At 42.7% G+C, this 12,852-nt stretch overlaps 1 protein-coding gene across 1 annotated transcript; it reads left to right on the top strand.

Annotated features, from left to right (window-relative positions):
• Window positions 1-2,256: 2,256 nt before the first annotated feature.
• On the top strand, window positions 2,257-3,519 carry LOC488130 (P2Y purinoceptor 3-like). The gene is given in 3 exon segments (XM_038583730.1): window positions 2,257-2,989; window positions 2,992-3,299; window positions 3,301-3,519. Coding segments are annotated over 3 exon segments (1,077 nt in total). The 5' UTR covers window positions 2,257-2,311; the 3' UTR covers window positions 3,392-3,519.
• The last annotated feature ends 9,333 nt before the right edge of the window (window positions 3,520-12,852 follow it).

Raw genomic sequence — 12,852 nt, 5'->3', positions numbered from 1 at the left:
ACTCATGAAGAAAGGTAACTTTCTCCAGTTATGGGGTAACAAAGGCACACTTGCCTTCCCATCCTCCCACATAAACAAAAGAGCTCAGGTTTTCAGGGCACCATGGTCTCTAGGAAAAGAGGGAAGAATGAGTAGGAAGAGGACTAAAATGTGTTGGGTCTGTCCCTTGCAGCAGGCCTGTGGGGCCTGTGTGCCTTTCTTCTAAATAATTCTCACAGAAACCTCACCAGAAAGACTGTCCCATTTTATACCTGAGGAGACCATGGCTCAGAGACAAGGTGGCTTATTTCAAACCTTACTAGTGGTCCCTGGCAGAGCTAGATCACAGCGCTTTCCACCACACCACATGGTGCTCCGAGGAAGCAGAAACCCACAATCTACATCAGGAACAAGCCAACTAGATTAGAGGGCCTAGTGAGCCCTATAGGGGTGTCTTCTCTGACTCTCAATTTCCTCAGCAGTAAACTGGAGCTAATAATGCTTCATCCACAAGGTTGTTCTGAGTATTAAATAAGATCACAGTGTGAACTGGCTGGCCGAGCCTGCAGTAAGCCAGGCTGGTTCCCCTCTTTGGCTTCCCTCTGAGAGCCCACACCAAGATGGGAAGGCAGCTTCGATGGAAATAACTAAGCATTTGCCAACCCCCCACATGAAAGATTACAGAGAACAAAATGAGAGAAAACTATATTCTTTTTACTCACCCCATCAAATAGCTTTGCTCTCCTAATCAAGTAGATCCCAAAGCCAGTTAGCGAGGTGGCGAGCCCTTTGGCAAGCTGCAGCACAGAGCCACCATCCTGCAACCTCACAACATGTCTCAACCCTCAAGCTTCAGGCACTGGCCTCACCACTGGCCTCACCACCTACTCACTCAATCTCAGGGACACCCTCAACTCCTCCTCTGGTGCTTGCCCTATGTCCATTCAGTCCTGTCATTCCTGCCTCAGCAGCATCTCCGGGGACAGGTCCCTGCCCTCCATCCATCCCTCGTAGCCTCTCCCAGAGTACTGAGCATCTCTCACCTGCATGCACTGCTACAGCTCCCTTACAGTCTGACTGCTCCAGTCCTGGGCTGCTACTAAGCATCTCCCTCAAACACAGCCTCAAACACATCCCCCACCCTGGCTCTCCTGCCATCCCAGGACACGCTGAGCCCTTAAACTCCATTCCCCTTTGTGGGCTGCCTCCCCCACGCCACCCCCACAGGAAGTGCCCTCATCCTTCTTTGCCTACCAAGCTGCTCTGTTCTTTTCCCAAGCAGCTCAAACGGCACCTCATTAAGAACCTTCACTCAACTCCCTTAGCAGAGAACTGCTGCATTCTGCTGGTCTTCACAGCATTTTGTTGACCATTCTTCACATTGTCACAATTAGCTGTGTTGGTTTGTGTCTTCCCCACCAGACTGTGAAATCCTGGAGAGCAAGAGCCATATTTTATTCATGTTCCTATCCCTAGTGCCAGACCCAATAGATGCTCAGTAGATGTTTGCTGACTGGCAGAGTGAATGAGGTCTTTGCTCCTTTTGTTGTGAATAAAACTCTGTATAGCTTATAGTCAACACTCAATTGATCCCAAAATTACCTATCTTAAACCTTTTTCCCTTGCCCTGGATTAGTCTTTCTGAATGTCAAATCCTAGAAACAAACTTTTCATTCCTGTAGGCTCCATGGTGATTGGCTGACCAACCCACTGACTTGCCAATGTGACACATGCAGGATTCACACACAGCTTCCCCAGCTACGTGGATCTGCCTATTCGATCTCCTTCATCAGCAGAGGCAGGAATATGAAAGAAGTTGCACCTGGCTTTATGGCTCAGACTTGTTTTCTTGGGTGTTTGGGATGCTGAGATGGTTAATAAGCAAATCAGACTCAGTATTCAAATACGCAGCTAATAAATCCTGAAAGAGATACAAATCAAAATTTCCTTGGAGGTTTCCTGGCTCTATGCAAAGGATTTTAGCCAAAGGAGTCAGTGATCCAGGTTATATGTCCTGTTTAAATTACAGCAGCACCTTCCTGCACCAGAAGGTGCTGCTGCACTTGAACTGCACCTGCACTTGAGCTTCCTAGGACACCTAGCCTAGAGCAGAGAGCATATAAGACAGTGTAAGGCCAGCCCTTTGAACCTGGTAAGTCTACAAGCCCTGCTTCTAAAGACTCCTGTGCCCTTGGGTTATTTTTTATTGTGTGTATGTGTGTGTGTGTGTGTTTTCTCCTGGAGCTGGCCTATCTCAAAGACTCTAACCAGATTTTGGGAACCCAGACTTGAATGCCAGATCAAGGGAGAGGCTAACCAACACCTAGCCAACATGATGCCATGCCGCCCATTTTGGTTTTTTTTCCCAGGAGGAGCACAAGCAGGAGCTACTGTGCTCCCAGAGGGAGCCTCCCAGGAGATGGAGATGCTGGATACTAATGCCTCAAGGGAACAGACAGTCTGCAAGTTCTCAGAGGACTACAAGCAAATCTACCTCTCCCTGACCTACAGTATCATCCTCATGCTAGGGATGCCTCTGAATGGCATGGTCTTGTGGCTCTCCTGGCGCCAAACCAAGCGCTGGAGCTGTGCCACCATCTACCTGGTGAACCTGATGGTAGCTGACCTGCTTTATGTGCTGACGCTGCCCTTCCTCATCACCACCTACTCCCTGGGTGACAGGTGGCCCTTCGGGGAGCTGCTGTGCAGGCTGGTGCGCTTCCTGTTCTACACCAACCTCTACGGCAGCATCCTGCTACTGACCTGTATCTCTGTGCACCGCTTCCTGGGCGTGTGCCACCCCCTGCGTTCACTACCCTACCGGACCCGCCGGCACGCCCTCCTGGGTACGGCCACCACTTGGGCCCTGGTGGTCCTCCAGCTACTGCCCACACTGTTCTTCTCCCACACAGAATACATTGACGGCCAGATGATCTGCTATGACATGACCGGCCCAGAGAACTTTGATCAGTTTTTTGCCTATGGTGTGGTTCTGACGTTGTCTGGCTTCGTCTTTCCCTCCTTGGTCATCCTGGTGTGCTACTCGCTGATGGTGAGGAGCCTCATCAAGCCAGGAGAGGCCCTCATGAAGACAGGCAATGTAACCCGGGCCAAGTCCATCCGAACCATCTTGTTGGTGTGCGGCCTCTTCACCCTCTGCTTTGTGCCCTTTCACATCACACGCTCCTTCTACCTCATGCTCCGCTTCCTACCTTCACAGGACTGCCAGCTCTTGATAGTGGTCAGCTTGGCCTATAAGATATGGAGGCCTCTGGTAAGCATGAGCAGCTGCCTCAATCCAATCCTGTACTTTCTATTAGTTGGGAACAACAGAGTCAGGCTCTTCCAGGAACTCAGGCAGAACAAGGGAAAGAGACCCATGGGTGGCCAGATCTGGGTACTGACAAGATGAAGTACTGCCAAGATACTGACGATGACTTGTCTGAACACAGTCATGTGCTACTGGGAGAGGGGCTCAAGATCTCCTAGTTGTGTCCTGCTACAAAGGATTTTATATTGATCTGAAGAGATTTTAAGGTTCCTGGGTGACTCTGTCAGTTAAGCATTTGCCTTTGGCTCAGGTCATGATCCCAGGGTCCTGGAGTCAAGCCCTGCATTGGGCTCCCTGCTCAGCAGGGGGTCTGCTTTTCCCTTTCCTTCTGCTCCCCACCTGCTCACGGATGCACTCTCTTGTTCTCTAATAAATAAAAATCTTTAAAATAATTTTTAAAAAAAGATATATTAAAGTGAGAATATGAAGAGAACCACCAACACAAAGGAAAACCTTATTTTAAACAGAGCTGACATTTATCTCATCACTTAGGCCTCGGCTAGAACACCACCTCCTCAAAAGCTCCTACCCACCCTAGTTAACACTGACCTCTCTCCCCATAACCCAGTTTCCTATCTACTTTTTAACACTTATTAGTACCTGAACTTTGTTTACTCATTTATTTCACCTGACTGCTATACCCCTAACCCCAGCATCTGCAGCAGGGCCCAGCATATAGTGAGTATATAATGGACAGTAGAAATGAATGGATGCATGGATGAATGAATAAGTAATGACTGGTTGCATGAATAAGTGAATAAAGTCCTTACTATGGAAAAGTACTTTCCATGGAATAACTCATTTAATGCTCACAACAGCCCTTGGAGGTGGGAGCTACTGTTTGCCTCATTTACAGATAAGGATACAGAAATAGAGGGCTTTAAGTAACTTGTCCAAGGTCACCCAGCTGGAGAATGTCCAGATCATCATGCTGGATGGAAGCTTTGAAGCCAGGCACTGGCCTCCAAAGCACACACTCCTAAGACTGAAGTGTATGGCCCAATCCAAGCATTGGTCAAGATCCAGCCAAGTTCTCCTCAACAGCATCAGCTCATCATTTTAGGTCACTTCACCTTTCATATAGTTGCTCTCATGTACAGACCACTGAGTATCCAATGTGTGTTCTTTTACATTACACTTCTTAACAGGGTTCTGATTAAGATTAGAAAAAGCTCTGCAGGACAAAGTGGGGGGGAAAACGGCAAACTGACTGCATGAATAACAACTCACCTTATTCTTATTTGAATTTAATGTCAGTTTATGACAGAAAAGTTTTATCACTGTCTTTCATCATAATATGATGTTCATTCTTAAAAAAATAACATCCAAAGTAATCCAAAAAGATAAACTTAAAAACCTCATATTTGAACAATATTGATCTCCAAGGAGTTCTCAGATCTAAACATACATTATTTAATAGTTCATTATAATCTCCCTATGAAGAGGTGAATAAGCCTTTTTAATAAAAACCAAAGTGTAACCCCTCATTGCTACCCCACTCTAATTACAGGAAGTGTCTGAAGAAGCCACGTCTATGTCTCAATTATAAAATTTTATTGTAAAAGTAGAGTTTATTGCTTTCAAGGGCACACAATAATTAGAACTAGACAAAGTATTGCCTAGCAGAATTCCTTGAGATAATTAATTTAATGAATAGGCAAAGACGTTTTCTAATTAGCAGGTCAGCTGTTTCCACATAAGTGCCTCTATAGCAGCTAAGAGAACTTAAAACTGTTTGCTCTTTTGAATATTCTCAGCTTTCTTGCTTATATTATTCATTTTTGTCCCCTTCTTTGCATAGCACACCGGGAAGTCAGCTGTCCAACAGTCGCAATGATTATCCCTTACAAATTAATATGGCTTACATTACTGGAAAACTGGTGCACTAGGTTCCTTAAGAAAAATATAAAGCCATCCCCTGTGTCCTCTTAGCCCTTATCTTGAATGCACATCGGCCTGCTAACCCTGGAGGCGGGAAGAAGACTAATCTAGAATCCTCAGGACACATTACCTTTATCTAAAAAAAGTACTTTAACACCTATGGCCAAAGTTTTCCAGCCTTTAGTCTTTGTTAACTTAGGTGCTTGCAATTATTTCCCTGATCTATATAACGCTAATTTTGCTTCTGCAGAGTCTTCTGACCTACTTAACAGCAAAGTAAAAGCATCCATTTTTAAGTTATTTCTGTAGAGTTGGGATCAAAAAAGTTTAATTTAGTTGACATCACATCCTGGTTTTCAGGGATAATTATCTCAAGACAAGAATCAAACTAGACTATTCCTTTTGAAAAAAAAAAAAAAAAAGACTCACTTGTAAGAGGAGCTGGAACCTACTGCCCACCATCAGTCTAAGGGATGTTCCTGACTTCACTGAAAATTCATCCAGAAGGAAACAAAAAGACTAGAAGAAACAAAAGTTCTTTCTGAATCTACTCACTCAATGTCCACCATCCTGGTCAAAGCTGAGATCCTCAAATATGTTATTGCTCTGGGCCCCAAGAATCTTGATAATCTGCCTGGTTGTTTGGAACACAGCTGAAGGTCAGCAAATATTACCATGTACAAAATAGCATGACTGAGGCAGCAGTGGATGCCAATAAAATGGCTGTAGGCACCTACAAAAGTGTCAAGCATTGTACCAGACCTTAAGGATGTTATAGACTATTGGAGAAGCAAAACAAGACCACACAAACAACAATATGAATGCTAATTAAACAGTTTCAGCAGCTATGAAGAAATCATGTCAGTTGTTAATTAATCAAAAGCGAACAGTACGCAAGTTAAGTATTAGGGAAGTTTCCCAAGCAGGGTTAACAATACTACTACTGTCTGAGAGGATCCTGAAAAGCATTACAAGCATGCATAAGTCTAGTGAAATCTCAATTAGCACAATTTCTCAAGCAGTGTTCGAGAACATGGAAAATCTGTGTAAGAGTCGATAGTTGGTTCCTGAGGGGGAGAAAGTAGAGATGATGCTGGAAAGGTGGGCTGAAGTGTGATTACAAAAGCCATCCCAAAGCCAGCAAAAGAATCACTCAAGGCACAGGTCATCTCTGAGGGCATTTGAACAGGACAGTGGTTGATCAAAGCCGTGAACCAGAAACTTAACCTGCCAGTCCCCATGTTTTGAATGAATTGGAGAAAAGAAACAAAACTATCACAGCGGTCTTATGTGAGGTCTCCTAATGACTCTCCCTTCAAAGCCAGCCTCCACACCGCAACCACATTTTCTTTAAAAAAGCATTTTTTGTGCATCACACTCTCCCTAATTCTGTCCATAGACCCACCCCCCATACCCTCACTTCTATGAGATAAAGCCCAGACTTCTCACACAGGCATATTATACCTATCACAGTGTGCTCCCAGCTGAACTTTTCAACTCATAGCTCTCCTGATCCACCACGTGGATTTCTACCTCTCACATGTTTACCATTCAATACACCATCCCCAAAACCTTCTCCACAAGCTTAAGTACTCCTCTTCCCAGACCTTGCACTCTACTTCCTCCAGATGCCACTGGTCTCACTCTGCACTGCTGACTCTCCCACTGGCTTATCACCTTGGAGTTGATGATGGGCTCCTGTCTCATTACAAGTCTGTTTTCTCTCCCCCACTACTCCATTTTCCAATCTATAGAACATGGCATGCTAGCAACTTCTGAAGACAGTAGACTCTCAGGAGGCAATGGTGATGCTGATAATGAAGAAGGCAGCAATCCACATTGAGAAGACCACTGCAGTGACCCAAGTATATAGATAATGGGCATGAATAGAACTGAATAGATTTTAAAACATCTTAGAAAGACTTAAGAGAAATAAAATACTTATTTAGGCATGAGTGGTAAGGAGACAGAACAAAAATGACTCTGAGACTCCAAGCCCGAGGAATCAAAAGAATGATAAACTAGCATCTAGCATGAGGTAGGCACTCAATAGTCAATGGGGAAAGAAAAAGAGAGGGAGGAAGGGAGGCAGACTGAGCAGTGCAGGAGAGAGTTCAGATTCAGACAAGTTAAATGTGAGCGCTTGAGGGAGGCCTCAGCTGGAAATGCAGGATGGAGGTTCAGAGACGGCTTCGGATCAAACCCTTGAGTTTAGAGTTGTCTAGCCAGGGATATATTCAAAGCTACAGACGTAAATGACACCTGTGAGAAAGAAGGAAAGAGAACAAATGGAGGACCAGGGAGATAAGGGAATCATAAAAGTCTTGACAGGTGACACGGGGATAAGGAGGTGCTGCTAGATAATAGGGTGCTAGAAAGTCAATGAGACAACAATTTCAAGAACGACGGTAACTAATCAAAGGCATCACATGAAAAAGACTAGTCAGAGACTGAATAGCTGTCTCTCAGAAAGCAACCCAAATGCCAACTCTTCCAAGAAGCCTTCCCTGACCATGCATCAGAATGCCCTTTCCCTTCTCTGACCCATCATCCACACCTAAGGCACATCTCCCCTGTATGAGCAGCAAAATTTAAATGCTCTTACTTCCCCTCCTACAGGATCTAGCAGAGGCTTCAACATATGGGTACCTACTAAATCTTTGTAGAATAAATGAACACACAGCGAATGATTCTCCTGTGTATGCTTTTCTGAAATTACCGCCTAAATCCAATTTATGAATGTGTGCCTATAAAATTAAATCATGAGTTGTCTGGGATTTATTTGTTCTAACACTCACCAACTCCAATTCAAAGCAATTCCAGAATACACAATACCTGCAAGCGTGCTCACTTTTTAGGCCATATTTTAAAGACAACAAAGAGGGGAAATGTTTCACAAAGTTGTCTGCAATTAAGCACAACTTAACCTAACATTAAAAAGTTATATATTCTCATTATCTTTTACTTTCTTGTAAACCAGCCAAATCTCTTTAGTATTTCAATTTCTTAACTTTTTGTTTTGTTGAGAGGTTTGTTTTGAACATATCAAACAACTTCAAAGGTAATGGCCTTAAGAAGAACTCCATGATGAGAAGCAGAACTTAAGTTCTTGCAGCAAGCTGTAGCTGGAAATTTTTATAGTGGTTAAACCACGAACAAAAAAGCAAAGAGAGCCACTTCAAGAAAATTAAAGAATCACAGTCTGAGAATGTTCCACTCCACAAGTAGAAAAACACATTAACAACAAGACCTTTATAAAGCAGTAACCTCACAATAAAAAAAAACAGCCGCTGAAGACTCCTTCTTATGTTCTCTCTTCCTTTGTAGCCTAGTTTCTTGCAAGAGTAGGCTACACTTTTTTTTTTTTAGAGTAATTTCTATCTTGGATTCATACTCCAAATCATTATAAGCTGGCTGCTCTTTCCCGTTAAATGGCACCACCATCCATTCAAGCTGGAAATCTGGGAGTCCTCTTCAATTTCAGCCTCTTCCTCCTTACACATCACGATCACATTGTCAGTTGGACCTCCCAAGCATCACTAGAACTTGTCTTTTCCATCTTCCCAGTCACTGCTTGAGTTCAAATTTCCATCATCCCTCATGGGCTTCACTGCTCCAACATATTAAACATCTTACTGACTCCAGATTTGTTTTCTCAAACTCCATTTCATTTCCTTCTTTCTGCTTCTAGGGCCACCTTTTTAAAATGTAAACCCCATCTTAATCCCCAACAGAAAAATCTTCCAAAAACTCCCATTTGCCTTAAGGATTAAGATCATGCTGTACATGGGGGTACCTCAGTGGCTAGAATCCATTAAGCCTCAGACTCTTGGTTTTGGTGCAGGTCCTGATTTCAGGGTCCTGGGATCAAGCCCCACATCAAGCTCTGTAGCAGGTGAAAAGTCTACTCCTCTGTTCTGCCTCTATCTCCCTCTGTCCAACCCCTCACTTGCATGCACTCTCTAAAACAATCTTAAAAAAAAAAAAAAAAAAAAAAAAAAAAAAAAAAAAAAAAAAAAAAAAAAAAAAAAATTAAAAAAAAAAAAAAAAAAAAAAAAAAAAAAAAAAAAAAAAAAAAAAAAAAAAAAAAAAAAAAAAAAAAAAAAAAAAAAAGATCATGCTGAAAAGGCTTCCCCAATCTGCCTTGTATAAAAACTTTCAAGCTAACCCCCTGCCCTCCTACATCACCTTCACTCCATTTTCATTAACCAGTAGGCTCGCTCAGCTTTAAGACCTCTTGCCCTCTCCACTCTTGCCCCACTCCCTCATCTTACTCATTCTTTATGATACAGCTCAAAGACCATCTCCTCTGGGAGTCTTTGAAGTATTCTAGGTCCTCTGAACCCCATTAGCCATTGCTCTGTAACAGTGTTCATCAAACTATATCACAATCACAGAATCACTGATTCCTTTGTCTGTTTTCCTCATGCATCCATTTAACCCTTGAGGAAAATGGGTTTACATTTTCCACATCTCTGACTCACCACCTCTAGTAAAGAACCTTAGGTTCAGTAATGCCAGAAGCAAATGATAACACATAAGACTGTGCTTATCTTACATCATCAAGCATCATCATCATATTATTATAGCATTATGCCTGGTTTTCCCTACAACTGCTTTTCTTTGAATTACATGATGATGCCAAACATATATCCCAATTTCAAAGATGTGAAAGGTGAAATATTATAGTCCATGAAATACAGCATATTAAGTTCCATAATCATGAAAACTTTATGCACTTAATCATCAGACTAGAAAAGCCTTTCAGAAGTTCCAGTGTTAAAAAATATACCAAACTTAACTCTTTTTTTTTTTTTTTTTTTTATGATAATCACAGAGAGAGAGAGAGAGGCAGAGACACAGGCAGAGGGAGAAGCAGGCTCCATGCACCGGGAGCCTGACGTGGGATTCGATCCCGGGTCTCCAGGATCGCGCCCTGGGCTAAAGGCAGGCGCCAAACCGCTGCGCCACCAGGGATCCCCCCAAACTTAACTCTTAAATGAAGGGCCCACGTGTACATTACCTTCAAATATTACAATATTTTTCCTACGAAGTGATCACCAAGAAACTATTTGTTCTGTATCTTAACTGTGGTAGCCAGAACACAAATCTCTATTAAAACTCATGGAATTGTAAAATAAAGTTAAAGCCATGGGAAGTATTTCAAAGCATCCACTAAATATGTCTGCAGTCTTAGGCCCATTTCCCCACTCTCCATCCACCGAGCCTGGACTCTACCTACACGGACTCCACCAGAACCCAAAGAAGACACTTATTTCTCCTCTGACACTTTCACTCCATTTCATGATCAGTGACTCTAAAACCTGCCTGCAGGCCCATCTGCCCATTCCCTCTATGTCCCAGCCCAGGCTTCTTGTTGCTAATTTGGGCCTGTTCTCCTTCCAGCCATTTCTATCCCAGCCTCCCCTCTCTCATCCTCCTCCCACCTCATTCCATCAACTATCCCATCTCTTATGCACTGTACCCTGTGAAATCTGGGTTGGGAAGGGGGAAAAAAGAAGGGCTCACCTTATGTCCTAACACTTTTATTCTTCCCTAGGGGTGCCAGGATCTGCTTTGAAAGGTTAAAAACTACCTGAACATACTAAGACACAGAACCCTGAAATAATCAGATTTTCCTTAGAAAACTGAACAAGCCTTAATATTGGGGGGCGGGGGGAGGCAGAAGAGTTGGATAAACTTCAAAAGAAGCTTGAAAATGTCATCAGCCCACACTTTCCTTTCAGCTGTTTGTGAACAACCCACCATATCCTAGAAATTTCTGAGCATGCTCCATTTATTTGCCAGAGTGCCCAAAGGAATCTTTGGCACAATCCTAGGAGAGCCATTTTCTCCAACCCATCAACTAAATGTAAGGAATGGATAGATATTTCTCTAGATAATATTTTAGGTCATCCATCAATGAATATATATCTAACATGTGGCAATCAACCATATCTGTATGTTTCATAAATTAGGTACATGAGCCCTAGAAGAAACTCTAGTGATATTCCATTTTGCTAATCAGGAAATGGAAGCACAGAAAGCTACAATGTAGTGAAACTTAGGAGACAAGCATGAAAGGTGACCTTCTTCAAAGAGACAAAAAAGACAAACTCCTATAAAATACACACTAATCCCAAATAGAATGCCACTGATTTTTATTACACAATTGATTTGCAGTCAAACATATGGGGGAAAAATCATTTTAGGAAGTTGAGTGAGTTAGGCAGGGTCACTGCCAAGACGTGGGACTGATAAAGATCCACCACGGAGAAGACATGTATACTTGAGTACATGACCTTATATATGAACACCTCATGGAACTAACTGGTATTAAGTTTGTAAACAGCTTGGTTGTCTGGCCTACCTGCATGATGTTAAAGGTTTTTCAGTATTTCTTACAAAATATCGAAAGATTTCCCCATCAACTTCTAGGTCGCAAATCTCTGTTCAGGGCCTAAACTCAATTTCCCCCTGGTGTACTCCAAGAACATGCAAATGGAAAAAGCCAAGGAGAATCAGGTTGAGATATCCCAGAAATCACAGAGAGCTTGCAGACAACTTGAACCTGTTCTTTGCCACCAGTGGGGCCAGAAAGTTTATTATTTCCTTAGCTTTTACCCCATTTTCTATTCTGTTTTTTCTCTCAAGTTTCCTTTCACATGCAATTTTTTTCCTGTCAATGCAAATTCTAACTCAGGGACCTATTAACTCCCACCTAACTCCATCCCCAAAATTCTTTGGGAAACATTACCTGTCACCTTCCTCCTTTCTGAAACTACCACTTTCCTCAAAAGTAGCACTCAAACTTGGGAATTTTGTTCTCTGTGAGTTTTTAAAAGCTTTTATTACAGTGCTATTGTTGGATAATTAGAAGTATAAATAAGCCTTGAGGATCCCTGGATGGCTCAGTGGTTTAGTGCCTGACTTCGGCCCAGGGCGTGGTCCTGGAGTCCCGGGATCGAGTCCCACTCAGGCTCCCTGCATGGAGCCTGCTTCTCTCTCTGCCTGTGTCTCTGCCTCTCTATCTCTCTGTGTGTCTCTCATGAATAAATAAAATCTTTAAAAAAAAAAAAAAAGTAGAAATAAGCCAAAAGAAAGTCCTCACTCAGAGACACTTACATACATATCCTTCAGACATGTTTGTTTGTTATTAAAATAGCAGCACTCTGTGGGTGCCTGTGTGGCTCAATAGGTTGAGCATCTGACTCTTGATTTTGGCTCAGGTCGTGATCTCAGAGTTGTGGGATCCAGCCCCACACTGGACTCCACACACACACACAGCAGAGTCTGCTTGGGTTCTCTCCCTCTGCCCCTCCCACTATGCACAAGCAAGCTCTATTAATAAATCATAAAAAAAGCAGCACTCTGAATCTTTACATGATAATGCCATCATTCCATGTCAATGCTCTCTAATGAAACCATTCAATGACTGTCTTAATATTTCACTTTAAGCACATGATATGGTGTACTTAATAAATCTATTCTAATAAACATGAGTGTTTTCCTTTTTAAGGCTATCATAAAACAACCAACCTTGCTACGAAAATACTTTCTTAAAATACATTTATGTGTATATTTGTCTGATGGCTTTCCTGGGATAAATTATTAGAAATAAAACTGCTAAGTCAAAAGGCATGTAGTCCACCATCATGAAG

This window comes from Canis lupus, chromosome 34 (genome assembly GCF_011100685.1).
Source record: "Canis lupus familiaris isolate Mischka breed German Shepherd chromosome 34, alternate assembly UU_Cfam_GSD_1.0, whole genome shotgun sequence".
Classification (NCBI taxonomy): domain Eukaryota; kingdom Metazoa; phylum Chordata; class Mammalia; order Carnivora; family Canidae; genus Canis; species Canis lupus.
The sequence above is the reverse complement of the archived record's forward strand: the minus strand, read 5'-3'. Positions and strand labels throughout refer to the sequence as shown.